Source organism: Nicotiana sylvestris, chromosome 7 (assembly GCF_000393655.2).
Source record: "Nicotiana sylvestris chromosome 7, ASM39365v2, whole genome shotgun sequence".
Taxonomy (NCBI): domain Eukaryota; kingdom Viridiplantae; phylum Streptophyta; class Magnoliopsida; order Solanales; family Solanaceae; genus Nicotiana; species Nicotiana sylvestris.
The window spans coordinates 44,304,279-44,326,490 of record NC_091063.1 but is presented as its reverse complement, the minus strand read 5'-3'; the positions used below and the strand labels follow the sequence as shown (position 1 = coordinate 44,326,490).

Here is a 22,212-nt window from a genome sequence, read left to right as displayed (position 1 = left end):
TAATAAGTAAATATCATATCTTACTAATATTGATAAATCGAGAACACTAATATATGATACATAAAGAAATATTTCTTAGATAACTTACAAAAGAAGATAAATTAAGTTTTTGATCTATATGGATAAAATTATCGAATTTGAATGTGAATTTCACTGAATTTGAATTAAGTTTTATGTGACTTTGATTGAAAGATAATTCTTTTTGGATGGTTATTAGATAACAAACAAATTATATTGAGAAAAAGTCATAAAGGATAATTGATCTCATTAGTCCAAAACTTCAATTACTTTTCTTACTTTTTTTCATGTAGGTGGAACATATTTTTAGCTATTATTCGAAAGAAATTGTAGATCAAGTGTGGGCACTTTGTAGAATGGATCAATTGAGTAGCCTATTTGTATTTGGTGAATTGACTTCTTAAATTGTACTCCTATAAGTTAAGACTATAGGGAAGAATTGGTTGACTGCCTTACATATGAATACAATATTTTACTGACTTTACTTTTGGACGAGGTTATGTTATATAAGTAACATAATGTTGGACTTTTCTAATATGAAAGAAGTTTCTGGAATAATAAATTTTTACTAATTATAGTTAAAGTTTTGTTGAAGAAGCAATTAAATTTTATATGTTATCATGTTTGACTTAGCTTGAGAAGGATACTTTAAAAGCGCAATTAAAGTTAAAAAACATGTAAGGACATATGCTATTATAATAACTTTTAGGATAAATATTTCTTAGAAATATTTTAGGTATTGAAATATTTAATAAAGATGATAAATTACGGTGAGAAATTTTCAAGCACAAAATAATGGACAATATATTTAGAGAACCAACAAGGAGGTTGGAGAAATGTACTTAAAATTGTGAGATTTTTAATTATATAGTATCCAAGATGTAGATTTTTCTTTTGTTGAATTAAATATCAAATTTATGGAACTTCAACGAAGAAGACAATAAATTGTTTATAATATAAATTATTTAATTATATATTTGAATTATATCCGAAAATTATTCATAACTATGATTCAATTATTTTAACACTCAGAGAGATTTTCTTATTGAGTATGTTGCAATAAGAAATAAGATGATATTTGAAAAGTCGAATCAAAATTTAGTATGCTTTTTATTCTTTAGTATACTTTTTATTCTTTTATATTTTTCGCGGGTTCTAATACTAGTACAACTATAATAAATTCTCGTAATTGTTGTTAAATTTCCTTGGCTCTAGTAACAACTTGGTCAAGTCTTCGTAAAGCTCAAAAACAGTAGGTAAAGGTATCTTTCTTATGCTTCACATAGTATTGGTGTCTCACGAAACAAAACAAAAGAAATATACTAAACTTTAAAATAACCACACAAATTATTAAATACGTACCAATTATCACATTGTCCAAATATGGCATTACCTGTATCATAAACCGACAAGTCGACAACCTCTCCTCCCCAAAACCCAAAAATTTCTCAGCTTATCATATTTGGTGACTGTTTTAAGTTGAAATTCTCCAACAGGAAAAACCCCAATCAGTACTCATATCGAAGTATTTCAATGGCTACAGCTACACAACTTACTTGTTCTACCATTATTAACGACCTACCTGATGTGATCCTTTCTAACATCATCGCCGCAATCTCCGACGTCCGCAGCTGCAACTCCGCCGCCCTCGTCAGCCGGAAATGGCTCGTTCTCGAACGTTCCACGCGCGTCTCCCTCACGCTCCGCGGCAACGTCCGTGACCTCTTCATGTTACCCACTTGCTTCAGATCCATAACTCACCTTGACCTCTCCCTTATCTCTCCTTGGGGTCACCCACTCCTCTCTCCGGTCTCCGGCGCCGCCGCAGGAGCTGACCCTTCCCTCATCGCCCACCTTCTCCGCCACGCGTTTCCTTCCGTCACTTCCCTCGTTGTCTACACGCGCCACCCATTCACCCTCCGGCTTTTGCCTCCTCTATGGCCCCACCTAAAAGAAACCAAGCTTGTGCGGTGGCACCAGCGTCCCCAATTAGCTACTGGTGATGAATTTAATATGCTATTTGAGAATTGCCCACAGCTTAAATCAGTAGATTTGTCGACTTTTTACTGCTGGACGGATGATATTCCTACAGCACTGGAATCTCATCCTATGGTTGCTTCTAATCTCACTAGCTTTAATCTCTTGAATTCCAGTTTTCCTGAAGGGTTTAAATCTGATGAGATTAAGGTAATTACACAAGCTTGTCCTAATTTGAAAGAGTTTAAGGTTGCTTGTATGTTTGATCCTAGGTACATTGGTTTTGTTGGTGATGAAGGTTTGGTTTGTATAGCTACAAATTGTTCCAAATTATCAGTGCTTCATTTGGCGGATACATCAGCTTTGTCCAACTCTAGGGGTGGTCCAAATGATGAGGGTTTCACTGAAGAGGACGCGAAAATTAGTGTTGGAACTTTGATTGAGGTATTTTCTGGTCTTCCATTACTTGAAGAGCTTGTTTTAGATGTTTGTAATAATGTTAGAGACACGGGTCCTGCTTTGGAGATTTTGAACAAAAAATGCCCCCAATTGAGATCATTGAAGTTGGGGCAAATCCATGGCATTTCTATGCCAATTGAATCGAAGTTGGATGGGGTTGCTCTTTGTCAAGGGCTTCAATCTTTGTCGATAAGGAATGTGGGGGACTTGAATGATATGGGTTTGATAGCTATTGGTAGAGGGTGTTCGAGGTTAGCCAAGTTTGAGATTCAAGGTTGTAAGAAGATTACTATGAGGGGCATGAGGACACTGGCTTCTTTGCTTAAGAAGACTTTGGTTGATGTCAAAATATCTTGCTGCAAGAATCTTGGAGCCTCTTCTTCATTGAAAGCATTGGAACCGATACAAGAACGGATCCAAAAGCTTCACATTGATTGTGTGTGGGATAGTGTTAAAGAATTTGAGAATATTGATGGTTATGGATACGGACTTGATCTTAACAGGAGCGATGGAGGTGAGGCATCAAGCAACTTTGCTGGTTCTGGGGACACATTTGGATGTGAGGAAGAAGCATACATGCTTCAACAGAAGAAAAGATGCAAGTTCACCTGTGATCTTAATTGTTTGTACGAGGAAGTCAATGGCCATGGCAATGGATATAGTGGACGATCATGGGATCGGCTGCAATGCCTCTCTCTTTGGATTGGTGTTGGTGAGCTTTTGACTCCTTTAACAGTTGCAGGTCTTGAAGACTGTCCAAATTTAGAGGAGATCAAGATTAGGGTGGAAGGAGATTGCAGGCTATGGTCAAAACCTTCGGAGCGGGCATTTGGACTGAGCACCCTTCTTCTCTATCCTAAGCTATCCAAGATGCATTTGGATTGTGGAGATACCATAGGTTATGCACACACTGCTCCATCAGGGCAGATGGATTTGAGCTTGTGGGAAAGGTTTTATCTGTTTGGGATCGGAAATTTGAGCCTTACCGAACTAGATTACTGGCCACCACAAGATAGGGACGTTAACCAAAGGTGTCTATCCCTACCAGCAGCTGGACTGTTACAAGAATGCGTCACACTCAGAAAACTGTTCATCCATGGAACAGCGCATGAACATTTCATGATGTTCCTTCTTAGAATCCCAAACTTAAGAGATGTACAACTGAGAGAGGATTACTATCCAGCACCAGAGAATGACATGAGTACAGAGATGAGAGCTGACTCCTTGAGCCGCTTTGAAGCTGCCCTAAACAGGCGCCCAATATCTGATTGATGCAAGGAACACAATGCGCACATAATGTTCCCATATCCAGTGCTTCAATAGTTTTCTTTCGTCAGAATATGTATTAAATTTTCAGATCTCTTTATATGCAATAAGGTTTGTGCATTGGTTATTGATGCATTCCGACACATTGGGATGAAGAGGATGATATGGGTCCAAGTTTTGCTTGTAGAGAGCGAAAACAGTTAAACGAACTCTGCTTTTGATTTCGCAAAAAGGCTGAACGTCCCAACTATATTTCTATAAACACGATATTTTTCTTAAACTGGAAAATCACACAGAAGTTACAACTTGAGCCGGACATTGTTAACGCCTCTACCATGTGTTTCTGTACAGACAAAATAGATTTGCACTAGCAGAGTGAATACTCGCACTCTAGCAGTCGGGTGAGAATTTCCTCACAACTTGGTCTTTTGTTAGGCTCTGCCCAACAGTCTGAAATGGAAAACTACGAGTCAGGGACATCAAAAAACTAAATAGGAGAACATTATAGAAAGGAATACAAGAACAAAGAAATACATGGAGCCTCTGCATTTAATTATACATTTCGCCATAAATACCTGCAATTAGTTGGCCCAGGGGTCCTTCCGGTATCTCTGGCCTTGATCCTTCATTAGCAACAGCATAGACTACCTAAAAATGAGCACAATGCAGTTGCTATTACTTGATGTAGCCATGTGGAAATAACAGATATTAACTTCCAAGACATTAAAAAAATTCAACAAACAATGACCAAATAACAAGGTGAAATTTAGCATACCCTCTCGGGTGGTACACCCTCCCATGGTCTCTTTAGGGTGCAAAGCTCCCACATTATCACGCCTAGGCTAAAAATGTCACATTTTTCTGTATAAGACTCGTTACGGATGAGTTCTGGAGCCATCCATTCTGGAGTGCCAGCTGATGTAGAATCTCTCATAGGTGCATCTGTCGTTATTCTTGAGAGCCCAAAATCACATATTTTGACAGTCCAGTGCTTGTTCACAAGGCAGTTTGCACTTTTTAGATCACGATGGACTATCTTCATCCGATGTATGCACATCAACCCTCTTAGTTGCCAACAGAAGCAAGAAACTAATCATAAATCCCGTCCTTGAGAAATATAAAAGTAGAAGCATGGTTGAGGTATTTTACTTAGAAGCTTTTGAAGCATTATGTAATAACAAAAAAATAAACGGTTGTAATTAACATGTGGAAAGGGTGTGTAATCAGAGCATTAATAGAAAAATAAGTCGTCTCAACAAAACATGGAACTTCATCAGCAAAACATTATTGAATTGCATAAACAAAGACGAATCAAAATTCAACTATGCTTTCCCACACAATTTTACCAGTTTTATCAAGGATGCCTCCCGAAAATATATCAAGGCCAATTAATTCTTTCAAGTTACATTTAAGACCCTTCACATATCATTGAAGCATTATATGAAAATATCACAGAACACCAATCAAACAGAAAAAAGTCATTGAAAAGCATTAAGGATCACCAAGTTATCAAGCAACACCAAAGATGATCAACAAACCAACCTGCATATGTCACGAAGCATCTTGAGTCTCCTCCGCCAGCTAAGTCTCTTCTTTTGACCACTTAAATGGATCAAATAATATAGAGATCCCATCTCCATGTATTCAGTAACCATGGACAAACAAGGAGGCTTTGTGCATGCACCAAGAAACAATATAACTGCAACCATTGGCTGAAGTTAGATGTACAATAGTCCAAAACAAGGAGCAATATTTTAAAGCCAAGTCAGAAAGGAACGCCAACACTTGAAAGGAAAAGAGGATAAATACCATTTGGATGTCTAAGACGGCTGGGAAAGCAAGAAGAAAGAAAAACTTAGGTTAGAACATCTCAAAGCCAAAAGAAGTTTGAGCCCAATCCTAGATAGACAGAATACCTAAGGATAGAGATCTCATTGCAGAAGTCCTCCATGTTTTCCGCTGTAAGATCTTGCTCCAGGAAAACTTTAATAGCAACATCAGTTCCATTCCAAATACCACGAAAAACTTCCCCAAAGAATCCTGCAAATATGTCCAGAGCATTAGACCTCAAACTCTCAAATACAAATGGCGGTTGGTAGAAGAAAATGCAGATTAATAGAACATAGGAAAGCATATATTTGGTCATTGATTACTTTGAAGATACATTTTAAATAATTTTTGTAGGTAATGTACTTAACTTTATTACATTTCCCGTGTTTGGCTTCCATATGTATCAACATCTTATATATCTTTTCGGCTCTAATATTGTAAGACAGTTCACTCTCTATTTGGTGGAGGCGTAACACCATTCCCTGGTGTGACATTATCTCTGATGTACATTCCATTTTGATCTCTTTTTTTTCTTATACATCATGTACCTTTTTGTAGTACACTAAAATGCTGTTGACTGTACAAAGGTGGTTTAATCAAGTATGCATAAGACCTTTAACCAAAAAAATGCATTGAACCTCCTAAAATTCCAACCATCTATCTATAGAGCAAGGAATTTCCTCCTCTACCACAAAGACAAGTAAAAAGATATATTATTTGTCGCTAAATATTGGATTTTCAACTCTTTCAGAGGATAGTCTTGAATCGCCCCCAATAGGTGATTGTAATATAAATAACCAGAAAACAGTTAGAAGATCATTCATAAATAATTTATCAACCTCATCAACATTTACTTTGCTAAAAAGTTTTTATGGAGAATAGATAAAGGAATTCACTTTTTAATTTGGTTGACCACGCTATATATCAAGCCAAAAATCGTATTATGTTCTCATTCCCTAAAGCCAATAGTTTGAAAAATTCAACTTCTCCTTCATATTGCATTTCCACAAACTTATCACATGTGATGATGCGACCTCATAGATAACAACCCTATAGACCACATCCCTATTTTACATTGTATCTTTCCTACCATAGCGTTCTCTTTGCATAAGAATCTCCATAAAACTTTCCTTGGAGAGCTTGATGCCATGTAGTAAATCTTCGAATACCCGATCTCCCCGCCGCTACTGGAGCTGTTATTTTCTCCCAACAAAGTGATATTACCGTTCACCAGTCTCATAGAATTGCCTCACTAATTTTTCCAGCTTTTTTGCGATCACTAATGGGATTAGGAACACGGACAAAAATGTTGAAAAGCTGAAGGTGATATCTTGATCAAAGTGATTCTCCCATCCTTTGATAAATATTGTCTCTTCCATCCTTCCGAGATCTGCTAAGATTGTTGCAAAACTAGGCACAAAAGTGCACTCTCCTTGACCTTATCACTGAGAGGAAGGACTGAAGTATTAGGTAGGAAGATCAACACTTTTTTATACACCTCCCTCCTGAGGCTTCTTCTTGGATGTTTTTCACTTACTATACTGGTATTAGTCCAAACTTTCTTATGTTGATGCAAAGCCCTGACAATAACCCACTACACCAGAGTTCTAAAGAATGATCGTATTTGTCTCATATTCACAAAGAGTGAAGGCATTGCTTGCAAACAAAAGGTTTAATCTCTCTTTCATAAATGACTTGTTCAAACAGTTTGTTAAGAGCTTCAACGACAAGCAGAAAGAGCACTGGCAAAGGTGGGTTCATTGTGGCTGCTAAAAACTCGAGCAAAGACCCATTAATTATAAGGAATCTCACAGTGGAAATGCATTGTATATAAACACCTCCATTTGTCTCCAAAATCCTTTCTATGGAGAAGGTACAGCAGAAAGTTCCAATAGCCTGGTCATCTGCTGCATTCCATATTGATATATGACCCGTGTTGAAGTTAAATAGCTTTTTATTCACAGCTCACTATCCCTGACCCCAAAAAAGAATGTCTGCTTGTTCTTGAATCTGCCATTGCTTTGAAAGATCAAATCCTTGTTAAAATAATAAAGCTTTCCTTTGAGATACATAGAATCTAAGCGCTCTGATGGTCAGAAAAGTAAGATTGGCGCTCAAGATAAGCAACAGATAAAGCTCCAGGTCTGTTGTCAAATATATCAGAACCAACTGAAAAAAGGTTCCCTATGCATCTCCCTCCTTGTGTTTTATGTTCTCTCTCATTTTACAATGCATGTTGGGAAGAAAGAATGGAAGGGAATATTCAGGTTCTACCAAACTCTTTACATATGTAGGAAAGTCAGAATTATAGAACAAATAGAGACAAAAACCCACTGGAGAATCTCAATCAATCAAACCAAACAGTAAACGATTGAGAACTGTCATTTTGACCATAATTCTCAATACCGCAAAATGATGTCTCTTTTTCTTTTATCAGGTTCACTAAACCACGTCTTCTTATTTTTATAAATGTTGGAAGATTAATATTATATTATTTCCGTACTAGCAGTTAAAAATAGTATGGATAAGTGGTAAGATCCCTCTCTCTCATCCAAACACATGAATCCTCAGGCATAGGGACCTTGGCCCCTGCTATCTATTTCCCCTGTGTTGAATTCTTCAAAGTGCATATGCAGCAAATTGACAAACCCAAGCTGTTTTCTAAACTCAAAGCATAAAGTGATCAAATTATCATGAACATGAGCAAACGCTTCTCACACATCAAAGTTCACAGAGCATGATCCATCAGAAATAGTATAATAGTTGGCAGTCATTAGCACAAAGAGCAACGAGAGCAGTCTCAACACAGCTCATTGTGGACTCATTAGTGGTACAGTGCAACCAAATGATTTAGCAAACAAAACAATGAAGCATAATTTACTACAGTACTACTTGGAAAAAAGATTTAAAATAAACTCACCAATCCCGACACGAGTGCCAACGGTCAACTCTGAGAAGTCTATATTCCACTCTTCAAAAGGTAGAAGAGGCTTATTCAGGAACATTGGTGATTCCAGAATCCTATTCCAGGTTGAGACCGTTTCATCATTCACCTGCCCCCTTCTTTCTGGAGCCTGCCTTCTGAATTCATTGGGAGACGAGGGTAACGATATTGCCTTCTGGGAGTTCATGTGCTCCCTTGACAATGCAAATAAGGAAGACTGTGCACCCAGTATTTCATGGTCATCATGGTGAAAATCAGACACCTAAAATTGCAGATCTTTAAGCCAACATAATGAAACCGAAAAGAGACAATGCATCAAACCACAGTTGCATGGCATTCAGTTAGGGTTAAGACAGAATATTCTAATAATCAGTCTCCGAATTTTTCACGATGAACTATGATTAAAACATCCATCTACGAAGAGGAAATATTACTCTGAAAGATACTCATATGCAACTTCTATCGGGCAAAAAATAAAAGAGCGTGCAAGACTCCTAGACAAAAGCCCAGTCATGGAATAGAGGGAAAAATGCTACAACAAAAACTGCCTGTGATCTGAAACAGTAACAAAACCTAACTGGTTCCAGAGTGAAACACATCAAACTATTAGGGATCTTAAAACCAGAGACAAAAAGTAGCATACATTTTTTTGATGATCCAATGCCCCGCCTCTGTCATTTGAAGTATGAGGGAGCGAGCTATTTTCCCCTTGTTCTCTACGATTCTGCTTCAGTGCTTCATTCATTGCTCGAACAGCCCTGGTTTCGTTTACGACACAAAAATGAGATAAGTAAAATAGGAAATGGTTGCTAAGTCTTCTTAGCAATATTCCTGACAACATCCATATTGTGACGAAGTGCATCTACATCCAGTCACAAATCACAAGTTCCAAAAAGTAAATTTTTCTTTCTTCAACCATAAAATACTAGGTTCTTCGTCACATTCTTAGTATATTTCAGGAAAGGCAGATAATAATGCAATTTAGCATCAAATAGATTCATATTTGTACAAATTATTACCAAAAAGATGGTCCTATGAACTAAGAGTAAAGACACTTATGATGAACATTTTAATTAAACTATCTACCTTACGATGTCATCACCGATTTCCGGAGTAATACTAATGCTTCTTCTTCGTAATCTACGTGGTTCGGATGTTGATGCACCCGTTGACCTGTGGATAGAAACAGTTGATTCAGCAAACTTTTCTGATGATGATGAAGGTTTTATATTCAAAAAGACAAGTTGATTCACTAATAAACAGGTAAATCTGGTGAGTGTGCATATATTATAAGAGAGTTATGAAAATATTTCAACTCAGATTCACATTTATAATTCTGTGTTATCCATCCCATAAAACATCAGAAGGTAATGGCTGTGTCAAATAGACTAATAGCCTGTTTGGCTAAGCTTCTAAAATCAGCTTATTTTGAGAACTACTTTTTCTCAAAGTATTTTTTTCAGAAGTATTTTTGATGAAAAGCATTTTGTGTTTGGTTAATTAATTTGAAAAGCACTTCTGAGTAGCAATTAGTGTATGGCAAGCTTTTAAAAAGTGCTTCTAAGTGTATTTTTCAAAAAAGTGCTTTGGGAAGAAGCTACTCTTTTCTGCTTCTCCAAAACTGCTTCTGCTTCTAATCAAAAGCATTTTTCTTTCTTTTAAAAGCTTGGCCAAACACTTCAACTTTGAAAAAAAAAAGTGCCTTTTGGTTTAGAGAAGCTTGGCCAAACAGGCTATAAAGATGGATAAAGTTTAGAGAGTTTTAAGAAACACCATTACTGCATCAAATATTTAAGGAATAAATAATAGTAGCTATCAAATAAGAGGAAAAAATAGACAAAATTGTTTCCAATATGTTTATAAAAGTTATAAGGGTAACAGAACCAAATACCAAAAGCCCATATTAGTATACATATGCACTCTGTACTAATTATCAGCTATGCTAAAACCAATCTCAACAGCTATTAAGCACTTTCAATAAAAATTTAGTAGCCTAGACAACTGATAAAACAGCCTAAAATCCATATTTTTAGCTACTATTAACATAATGGAAATTTACCAACAGAAAATTTTCGTATGAGATGGCTGCTGAAGTAGTGCACTTATGTTTACATTAAACGCGTTCTAATTAGCGTTAAGATATTGCATTCAGCAGTTCATTTAAGCAGCATTGACCTCTTTGATCAACAATTCAAGCCAACGAACCAAAGGATTGTGAACTAGGAACCCCTAAATATGAATGAGAACAATATGTGAGATGAACCACAAATAATGCCAGGAACAAAAAGAACAATTTGAGTACTTCATACATGTAAATGTTCTACAGATATTCTGCCATAAACTCGTAGGAAACAGAAAGCAAGAGCGGAATTAGATACCTTGATGTAGCAACATCATCTGAATAATCTCTGAATGTTTTGTTATCACCACTAAGCATAGACCGTGCACGTGCTCGAAATGAAGGATGCTCAGGACTGGCGATATGAAGTGAGAGAAAAACGTAAATTAGACGAAATCATCCATTACACTTCAAGGCATGGAGTAGCTCAGGCTAACAGAGATAAAAAGAGCCACTTCACGTGTTGAATAACAACCTAGCAACCTTTCCAATTATTCCATAACATGGTTTGAGACCTATTTATATCTCTTTAGCATGAGAAAAGTATCTTATAATTGATGAGAAAAAACCGAGAAGCTCTCCAAGAAATAACAACACATTTAAGATTCTTTATTTACAATGAATGGTATACAAGTACATGTGAGAAGCCAGGTTTATTTTTTTCATAGTTTATAAGACTGTTGAAAAATAAAGAAAGGAAGGAAACCGTAAAGCCTTCTAAGACTAATGTAGTTCAGTATGAGTTGATTCAAATTGGTGTTACAAATTAACCACAAACTGCAGCAGCAATAAAAGTAGATAAATAAATAAATGTTATATATCTACGAGTCATTTTTGCACCCAAGGTATGGCCCTAGTGGTCAAGTGGAGTGAGAACCATGAGGTCTCAGATTGAAATCCCAGCAGAGGCAAAAACACTAGGTGACTTCTTTCCGAATCTTTGGCGGACAATGTTACTCAGTACCTATGCTGGTGGGAGGTAACAGGTACCCCATGGAATTGCGCAAGCTGGCCCCGATACCATGGTTAAAAAAAAGGGTACACAAGTACATGTGAGATGCCAGGTTCATTTTTCATGCATCATAAGACATGCTTAAAGACAAAGAAAAGAAGGGAAATAATAAATCCTTCTAAAACTAATGCTAGTTCGAGATAGTTGATACATATTGGTGTTACAAATTAACCACAAAATGCAGCAGTCATAAAATTACCCACATGTCACACATGCTTGTGGAAGGACATATTTTAGTTCATTAAGTTCTATTCAAAAAAAATTAAAAAATGTTACCAGAAAACCTGCTAGGGACAGAACATATGTTCGCATGTCCATTATATACTCATCTCTAACATTCATACTCGAACCCATGTAAAATGTGCAAGGAAAAACTACAATCAGAGGACTTCGAATGCAATTAATAAATTGTAAAAGATCAGCAAACTGAGCCGATCCAGAGCGTTTTTGCTGGTATCATAGCATCCAAGATTGAAAAACTGATAAAGAGCTCCACTGGATATGTAAGGGGGGAATCAATTGAATAGAAGTGGTGGCCATAAAAAAGTAAACCTTGAACTAGCAGTCCTTTGTTCAGTAATGACTTTCCTTCTGCTTCTTCTCCAAGCTGCAGTAGCAATATTGGGTTCGCTATGCGACAAACTGATACACAGAAATAGCAAATCCAAAGAAAATAAGATCCACAGAACACACCCTTACTGAAAAAAGATCCATGGAACACAAATAAGGAGTAACGAAGATACAATCAAATGTCAATATTATTTTGTAAAAACATGATTTCTTAGCTGAGCGAAATAATACCTCAACTTTCTGTCAATTGATGTGTTAGACCGCAACATCATACTCCTCAATGAAGGTCCTGCAGCATTTGAAGATGCTTCCAGTCTCCTCTGGCATTGAAGGGTGTCATCTTTCTCAGAACTGTAGAAACAAAACATCAATGGAAAATGAAATATGGAAGAAGAAGAAGAAATGAAACTGCCTTTTCACCAGCAAAAAGGAACTTCCCAACGATAATAATGATTCATCCACAACAGAACAGGATGAAAAAGATTATAGCAATGAAACTCAAACTTTGTTAATTAAAAGGTGAGAAACATTTCCTCCTAACCTCTCAGGATCAATTCTCTCTGAAAACCCATAGAGAGGACTGTTAGGCTCCAATGGCGAATCACAGGAATCATTTTCTGCAGAATCACTCTCCCCAGCAGCAGATATGTGGGTCATGAAAATGGCCTTGGTTGATCGAGGAATAAGTTGACCAGGAAAACGGATAAGGTCGACAAGCAGTTCCACAGAATTTAGGACAACTATAACAGACATATGTTTATCTGAGTCTACACACTCAGAAGCTCCTTCAGTAGGCAAACCCTAATTTAGAAACATTAAAATATTGTAAGATAAATTTCAATAAAAATATGGAAAAGAAAGAAAATAAAGCGAGAATTCACAAAAACTAGTAGCGGGATTACAGTACTTAGCTCAGAGGTTTAAAAATGGAATTTACAAAAGCAAGGGAACTACGAATTCTTTCAATCGAAGCAAAACTTACCACAACAAGCCGACTTTCAAGACCTATAGTATCCGCTAGTACTTTGAATAAAATTGCTCGAGAACGGCATGAGCCATGCTTTATTTGACCCAGCATCTGGATGCCTTGGTTGTCAGAAATGTGAGAGCTTTCCTCAGAAGCAGCTTTAGCAGGACTTAGTTCAGAGTTTGGTCGTTTGTAAAAATCAGACACCTATGTAAGGGGTCATAAAAAAAAACAGATAAAATGATAAAATGTCCATGGAATATGCTTAATACTTCATCCTTTTCCTATGACCAAAAATCTAAAATGCAATCCATGGCCCATATATTCATTTAACAGTAAACAGCACATTTAAACTCTTCTCTTATAAAAACATGCCAAGTCCAAATATTCTTCTCCAAATGAGAAGTATATCCACAAAAGAACAATCACCAGAACATGTTCTAATAATCTCTGTGCAACCCAAAAACCAGAGATAAATTCACAGGACTGTCAATCAAGAAACATCCCCATAAAAGAAAACAAGTCACTTGACATGGAAACAAACAGAAAAGAAAGGAAAGGAAAAGATAGAGTTATTTTATGGCACAGCGAAGTAAAAGAAGGTAAAACTCACCAATCCAGCTATCTTTTTTATAATAGCTGCAGGATTTGAGCTTAAGCCTTTCACCAGTGCAACAATCAGTTGCTTTAGCATAGAAAGCTTCTTGTCTTTCTCAGTATCTACGAGTATAATATCTGCTCTTAAACCCTCCAGCTCCAGCGAATGAAGTTCATCAAAAGTGGGAATATCTTCAAAAAGCTCTTTGAGCGTTTTCTCCTGAGCCAAAAACATAAGGAAAAGGGCATTCAAATAAAATTGAAGCAATGCAAGTGCTAGTCAAAATACATACGGCACCCACATCAGGAGATACAGAAAAGAACAAATAGAAGAAATTAAGTTCAAGGCCTCTGAACAGCTGACAATTGAGAAATGTGTTAGTCACAGAAGTTTACAGCAAAACCAAAATATGGTCCTTAAAAATGTCAATGTCCAGAGTGCTAACAGTTGTCAGTGACAGAAGTTGGCTAGAGATTTTCTAGTAAAAGCACTAGCCTTAGTGAACAATGAGAATATTTTCATCTTTGAATCTTTTCTATTCCATGAACTATTCTCAATCACATTATGCGTATAAGGCACGACCAGATGAGAAGACAATCTCACTCACGATTTTGGAACGGACATTTTTTCAAATGAATGACGACCAATGACCATAATGAATGCTGGCTCAATGTGTTTTACTCTAGCCCGTTTCAATCCAATACCACATGATTTGTCTGGAAGGAAGAAGAGCGAAAGATATAATGAAATCAAGCTACAAGCATGCTGAATAAAAACATAAAGGCAAGAAAGAGAATATGGGAAAAAATTATAACCATATCAAAATATACCAAGTTTTCAAATTAGATCAAAAGAAACTGATGGCAACATTACGCCCTATGCTATAGGATTTGTAGATTGAAAGGAATGGAAAGGCTAAAGCATATCCTAGAGCGGAAGGGGAACTATAGAGTATAGACCTTCCTCTCTGGCCTTTAATATGACAGAGTGAAAGGAGAACTTCACCTATTTGAACATGAAAGGAAGAGGAAATCATTTTATCAGAACACGAAAATTTCAACTTGATTCGATGGGATAGGCCGGGTTTTTTTTTCTCCTCCAAGTAGCCAAAATCTTAAGTTTATTGTACATTCAAAAAGTTCAACGTTTCTTGGCAGTTAGTCTTGATCAATTTCCTACAAGATTAAAAGCGCTTAAATATCACCAACAACAATCTTAGTAGTCCTGTTATGGCCTCACATGCACATTCCATAACTGAAAAATCAAACTGTGCAACCTTCTCTTCAAGGCATGTAAGCTACTCTTAATCAAACAACAATCATTAGTTCAGCTTCTAAGGGACAAAAAGTATATTTATTCAAAGAAAATCAAAGCCATAACAAGCAACGATGCATAGAAACTAAAAGAAAAACTTATGGAGCTCACAGCAACAACAGAGTAGAAACCATTTGGAATTGGTTCTGACAGTGTTCCAGTTTTCCAGAGAATCTGTGAAGCAGTCTGACATGGAAGACTATCGTATACTTCATTTTCACTTGGTTCCTTATTCCTCAAATTTTCTTCTTTACTATCAAGGGTAACAGATCCAAACTTTTCGACGAAATCTGAAGGCCACCATGCAGCCCCTGGGGATCTCTGCTCTGAAGGCCCAACTTCATCTCGTGTCTCTTCCATGTCAGTAGATAGTTTAATTGCAATACCATTTCCTTGACACTGCTACCCAATAAAAGAGCTTATACATCTTGCACTTGTTTTAAGACACTGTCATAATTAAAGAGCTTCTCCTCCTCCAACCAAGTTGGACGCCATAAAATCTGCAAAGTATAAGTTGTTTAAATGAGGGTGAACATGCTTCTAAAAAGAGATGGCTGTCAATGATTACTTTAACTGGTATTGAGAGGACTCATGACGGAAAAAGAGTGAACATGATTGAGCCTTTGGCTTCCAGAATTTGTCTTCTCAAGCCACAATAATGAACAGAGATACTAGTGCTTTTTATTTGTCTCGCTGCTACTGGAACTAGAACTCCACATAAGATAAGTTGTGGGGACATTAACCAGAGATTAACTTCAATGATCCCTATCTGGGATTTGCTTAGATTATTATTGTGGTTAACTATCTAAAGTGGTGAATAGCAGTGTTTTGGAGAATTGATCAACAAAAAAACAAGAAATACCAAATTCTAATCCTAAGAGATTGCGTCAGATTGCTCCTCCAGTACACAAAGCTTAAAGTGAAATGCACAATGCATAACTCTCAAAATATGCTAAGTTTTGTCGTTTGTCAGATAGTCTTACACCGGCTCAGATGACGGGGAAAAAACATTATACGCATTAAGCCTATAGAATAGACTTTCATGAGTAGAATTACACACATTACTGTTTATTTCCCAAACCAACCCTACTTGGCTGACAAATCAATTTCATCAAAACTAACAAATGTACTACCCAAACCACATGGAACTACACTAAGTGACACGATTAATTCAGATTAAATTGACATATTGTAGGTTCTGACTGACGAAGCAACAGATAGATTGATTCGTAATTCATTTTTCATGAACTGGAGTGCAGTCAAATTCAGCACCAATACAGTTTCTACTAGCATTAACATAACAATTTAATTTAAAACTCCTCATAAGAACTCACGAAGAACTCAAAATCAAGATACTACTAATGATGAAACAATTAACAAGCTGAATTTAACAAATACACATGCAAATAAAACTTATCGAATCTGAAATTGATGAATACAAAAGGCAAATAATTCAAAAAAACCGTGATCGAAGAGTTTACCAGCAGAATAGATCTTAGAAAAATGAATCTGAAGCTAACTTCACTAAGAGGCAATTATCGCATTTGAATCCTACATCTCCTGAAGATTAAGCTCTTGTCTCAACCGAAAGTTACACCTCAAAGACGATACCAAAATTCTAGAGAGAGAAAGAAAGAGAGATAGAGGCGGGGATTGTGTTTGATTATATTTTGGGTCTATCAATTGTTATTGATGCATCCACCTAGAAAGCGATGGCGTTTTATTCAAAGCACTGTAACTATTTACGCTGATTTCTTAAGCTTGTGATCTACTGTGCTTTCTTGGTACAATGAATAGAGCGTACGGTACAAGCTTAGGAAGGCACAAGAGAGTTGGTTTTAGTCAACAGTCAACGGAATTGGGAACTTAATTCCATAATTTCGGGAAATGAAGGAATATACAATATAATGAATAAAGAATAAAGAAAAAGGGAGAAAAAAGAGTGTGATTGGAAGGGAGAAAGAGAGGTGTGAGTCACGTGCGGGAGAGGAAGTTTACCTGTAAACTCAGACAGGCCAGCTGGCAAAGTGGGGGTGGCTTACCAACATCCACAGCTTCATCCGCGTGAATCCTCACTTTAAACACAGTTCGGCTGGCGCAGCACTCAATTCTTTTGAAAAGACTTTTTTTGAATTAAATCACCTACTTAAATCTACTTTATTTCCCATCAATTTAAGTAACGTTTTAAATAAGAGGTTCATGCAAGTGAATGCTAAAAAATGATAAGATTTGAAATACGAGGTTTTACATTTTCACATTATTTGTTCCAAATGAATTGATATTTTGTATATAAATATTTTCACCTTCACTGTTGTATGGGTCAAAATATGACCATAAGATCGTTGTTCCTAAAAGGAACGATAAGGGGTCGACCGAGCCGTATTCGTGCCTACGGGGCGTGATAGCAAGGAGCACCTCGGCCACTGCCGAGATCTAGCCGTCAGAAAGCTTGCATCGCAGAACAGATGTAATGTTTGGGCAAGTAATGAAGGGTATAATCATGAGAAAGTACATCGGTTAAAGACCATTGGATAAAAAGAAAAATTGTTTATATATATATATATATGGGTGCCTCCCATCCAAAGGAGGGGTGGGGGGAGTCAAAGAGAAGAACAAAAGGAGATCTCCAGCAATGGACCAACGGCCCAGCTGTTGGTTAACACCCCTTATAGTAGCTGTTAGTTAACACCCATCATGGCCACCCTCATCGAGTCTACGAAGATAGATCTCATAGTTATCCACAACCTTCTCTCATTTCCTTCTCGGCTCTCACAAGTACAAAACAATGAACCAAAGATGTAAGCTTATTATTTATATTCGATGTATGTTAATCTTCTTAAGGAATGTTATACAAGCTTGGTCTCCTTCGATTTCTGTATCTAATATGTTCAGATCTAGAGTTAATTATATTTGGCTAAGATTTATCCTCTTTTTTCTATTAATTGGTTTAGATAAAAGGTTCAACATTTTTTTTGTAAAACAATTTGGCACCGTCTGTGGGGATTTTTTAGCCAAATTTTTTAGTTTCCTTTAGATCTAGAACCAGCGAAATATCACTACCAGGTTGTCATGGCCTCACCATCTCGACACAAAAACCAACTCGAAAGAATGGTAGGTAAGCCTTCGAGATGCCCGTACCAATCTAGATCAGGTTTCTACATAAAATAGAAGTTATAACCGATGTCTATGCAAAACCCACGTTTCACCTGTAACGATGGGTTTGGCACACCGTATGCACGTTTAAAATGGAATCACGATTGTCTGGCATGACCACAACCCCATTTGACGTATCTACCTTATATATTGACCCGTATTCCCACCCCTTGGGAAGGGACGATAGCCTGTTGTGTGGTCCTGTAAAAGAGCGGGTACATCCTGCCCTATTTTCACATCCACACACATACTGGATGATTTATGAACGAAGTGTGACATGTTTCCCTTGTTGTTTGTACAAATCGGATGAGGTCGGACCGAGACTCGGCTTCAACACCTCGGCGAGCAAGATGAGCCCAACCTACGAAACGTCTAGGCGTGGTTAACGACAAATTCGAACATGGCCACCAAATCTAAAACGATCATTCAAGTGTAAGGCAAAGCAAACGACTCCACAGCATTGCTCCCCCTTTCGCCGACTTACCAGGCCAGGGTAACAGGCGATGTCATTTGATTTTAATTTACCACGCTCTTTTGTTGGTTCACAACAGGAAACATACAGTATTCCCCAATGAAAGCGAAATTAAGCAAATTGGGACTCACCCAGGAAACGCACAGTATTGTCCAATGAAAGAAAAATTAAGCAAACTGGGACTCGCCCAAGGAACGCCTAGTATTCTCTAGTAAAAGCAAAGCCGAGCACACCGAGGCTTACCCGGACGTACACATAAGCAGTACGACGACGTGTAATGTTCTACCAAAAGAAAAATTCGGCCTCGCTCGAATTACAACGGGTTACTATTTTAACCTTGCTCGAAATAACACCCCTATGGCCAACAGCCATCGCCAAAAGAAAGATTTGACCTCGCTCGTATTACAACGGGTTACTATTTTGGCCTTGCTCGAAATAACACCCCTACGGCCAACGGCCATCGCCAAAAGAAAGATTCGACCTCACTCGGATTACAACGAGTTACTATTTCGACCTTGCTCGAAATAACACTCCTACGGCCAATGGCCATCGCTAAAAGAAAGGTTAGACCTCGCTCGAATTACAATGGGTTACTATTTTGACCTTGCTCGAAATAACACCTCTACGACCAACGGCCATCGTCAAAGCAAATAGATCACAGTTCGATCTCGCTCAGAATAACACATTTACCACCGCCGATGGATTGGGTGCCGGTACCCGCCCTGAGCCGCTCATGCATCTCACGGTATTTGTTGTGATACCGCCGATACTTTTCAAGCATCTTCAGAAAAATCTTGGCCCGAGTCTCGGCCCTGTGAGCACTCTCGATCTCCAGCATGTAAGACTAAAAACAAATAGAAGAAAAGAGTCGATAAGGGCCAAGGTCACAAAAAAAAAGAGGAACTTACCCTTAAGCCCATCGCAGCCACACCATGTGACAATTCGGTGTCGCTGTCATCCTGAAGAGCTCCGATTTCTGCGGCAGAGCATAGAAGGTCAAACTACGGCAAAAAATCCACTGTGTCTCGCAGAAGGTTGAGGTCCGATGGAATTTTGAGTATTTAGGAAGGACCTCCCGCTCTTACCATAGTTCCGGTAAAGCCCTCCTCAAACATCCTAACGTCATTAGGATTGACGTCAGATTCAGACTCGTAATAATCAACCATGACACATTTTCCCCTCTCTTTGGCTGAAGAAGAAGTGCGGTTTGGCCAGGTTGTTGAAGGGACACCCAAGACAGCAACGGCAGTCTCGGGACTCCGTCTCTCCACCACATCAGCCTGTTGACCGCTCACAACAGGCGTAGCCTCTACGGCCGGGTTGGCACCACCATCAATTTCGGGCACCGCCAAGGAAATGTCGCCCCTCGAAGATGTTTCGGCTTGAGGAGCCACTTCCAACGCCACCCGTTGTCTCTTCGACGGGGCCTCTCCACTATCAATACGGGAAAATTTGCCCGTTGAGTGGACAGTAGGAACCGGAATCTTTGATCGAGGAGTAGCCTCCGTGCACACGGCTCCAGCCGCAGAGGCAGATTGGGTAGTAGCTCTTGGTGCAGGTCGAATAGCGGCCCTCGGCACAGGCTGAGTAGGAGGCACCGGTTGGCAAAATGCGAGCGAAGGAGACCTCGTCCTTCGCACTCTCCCTATCAACAAATAAAGACGATCATATAACGACAAGGTTAAACCATGAGGTAAAGAATAAGGAAAAAGTGCGGCGGGCCGACTCACTGGTGAGAGGCTTGCGCCCATACTTCTCATGGAAGGACACCCATTCATGAATCCCCAATGTATAAGGGAGAATTGCGCCCACCCACTCGCGAATATCGTTAACTAGCGGGGGAGGTAGTCTCTCTGCTGCAAAAGCAAAAATAAATCCTTAGCAATATCACCTGATGGAGAACGATCGATGACCACCTTAAGAGGAATCACAAAATAAATAAAGGAAAACTCACGAGCGAAGTTCCACGTCTTTGGGAAACGTGCTTTGTCCGCCACAAGGTGCTTTGTCCGCAAATAGAAGTAGCTTTCCCAGAAACGACGATTGACCTTATTGTCTATCTTTACCAGTAAGCTCTTGGTTCCTCGATGACGCATATGGATCATTGAACCCTGAAGAAAATGAGAGGCAAAGATGTGAAGCATGTGCCTCAAGGAAATTCCTCGTCCGGCAAACTCCGCGTACTTGATAAGCATGAGGAAGAGTTTGTATACGTACAGAGAGAGCTAGGATGGGCATACTTCATATAAGCGGCAAAAGTCTACCAAAAGAGAGGGAAGAGAAAGCGTGTACCCGATAATAAAGGGGTACGCGTAAAATGCACAGTACCTCGGGCAGTGCAAATGTACAATGTCCTCCCCCACCGCTGGTACCATTTCAATTTGAGAAGGGATTAACATTTGGCCTTGAGCGCCGTAATCGCTGCTTCATCCATAATGGAAGGGACAGGATCTGGTTCATCTCCGGTAGGGCTGTTAAAATCTATCCCCATCTTCCCTGGACGAGGAACTATCTCATCTACTATTGGAAATCCCTCATCTTCCACCACCTTCACTCCCTCTTTGAGTAGGGATGCATCATTTTTCGGCATCGGAGTGCCAATAGCTTTGTCCGATTAGGAAGAAGTATTAGCCATATTGTCTCTCTTGATCGAAGTAAACAAGAACGGTGAGGGAAAAGAGATATGGGTCACCTCAAGTTCTGTCGAAAGCAAAAGTATGAAAGGCAAGAGGAAGGGGAAATTTGCAAAGTTTCTTTCTCAGGTAAATTGAAAAACACAACAGTCAAATAAGGGATTCCCCCTATTTATAGGAACATAAATGTCCTGAGCGGGAAACCCAAGAGCCGCCAATCAAAAAACTGAAAGGGCACAGGAAACGGTATGGCGCCTAGGAAACACGCGCTATAATGATGCATAATGAGTATTCATGATACCCCGAATCGATGAAACAATCCAGTTCTGAATTGACGTGACGGTCCGATGATACCCCTGAAACGTCACATCGCCACCTCGCCTTAAGGACCTCGTCCAATGCATAATGTTCAGATTTCTCCTAACTTTTGAATTAACAGAATCCGCCCATAGAGCTTGCTAAGAGGCAACCCCGACGGACGGAGGGACTAACTGTATGGGTTAAAATCTGAACATAAGATGGTTGTTCCTAAAAGGAATGATAAGGGGTCGACCGAGCCGTAGTCGTACCCACGGGGCATGATAGCAAGGAGCACCTCGGCCACTGCCGAGATCTAGCCATCAGAAAGCTTGCATCGCAGAAGAAATGTATTGTTTGGGCAAGTAATGAAGGGGTACAGTCATGAGAAAGTATTTCGGTTAAAGACCATTGGATAAAAGGGAAAATTGTTAAAATATATATATGGGTTCCTCCCATCCAAAAAGGGAGGGGGGGAGTCAAAGAGAAGAACAAGAGAAGATCTCCAGCAATGGACCAACGACCCAGCTGCTGGTTAACACCCCTCATAGTAGTTGTTAGCTAACACCCATCATGGCCACCC

The 22,212-nt window shown here is 38.6% G+C and overlaps 2 protein-coding genes across 4 annotated transcripts; one reads left to right on the top strand and one right to left on the bottom strand.

Annotated features, from left to right (window-relative positions):
• The first annotated feature begins 1,356 nt into the window (after nt 1-1,356).
• Nucleotides 1,357-3,863, top strand: LOC104218387 (F-box/LRR-repeat MAX2 homolog A). The gene has a single exon (XM_009768866.2). The coding sequence runs from the start codon at nt 1,552-1,554 to the stop codon at nt 3,724-3,726; it is 2,175 nt and encodes a 724-aa protein (XP_009767168.1). The 5' UTR covers nt 1,357-1,551; the 3' UTR covers nt 3,727-3,863.
• A 57-nt stretch (nt 3,864-3,920) lies between these two features.
• Nucleotides 3,921-16,846, bottom strand: LOC104218388 (probable serine/threonine-protein kinase SIS8). 3 transcript variants are annotated; one of them, XR_011400814.1, is made up of 17 exons: nt 16,556-16,846; nt 15,186-15,574; nt 13,776-13,979; nt 13,178-13,369; nt 12,737-12,996; nt 12,427-12,546; nt 12,178-12,267; nt 10,873-10,968; nt 9,581-9,667; nt 9,138-9,252; nt 8,471-8,756; nt 5,637-5,760; nt 5,530-5,549; nt 5,263-5,419; nt 4,496-4,827; nt 4,296-4,368; nt 3,921-4,170 (listed from the first exon to the last, which is right to left on the bottom strand). XR_011400814.1 is itself a non-coding variant. In XM_009768868.2 (17 exons), exons 2-17 carry the CDS (start codon nt 15,432-15,434, stop codon nt 4,088-4,090), a joined length of 2,445 nt encoding a protein of 814 aa, XP_009767170.1. In that variant the 5' UTR covers nt 15,435-15,574; nt 16,556-16,837; the 3' UTR covers nt 3,921-4,087. The 3 variants fall into 3 exon arrangements, 2 of the variants coding, with proteins under 2 accessions (XP_009767170.1, XP_009767173.1); XM_009768868.2 differs by having other exon boundaries at nt 4,496-4,784; nt 16,556-16,837; XM_009768871.2 differs by lacking the exons at nt 15,186-15,574; nt 16,556-16,846 and adding an exon at nt 14,368-14,438 and having other exon boundaries at nt 4,496-4,784.
• Between the last annotated feature and the right edge of the window lie 5,366 nt (nt 16,847-22,212).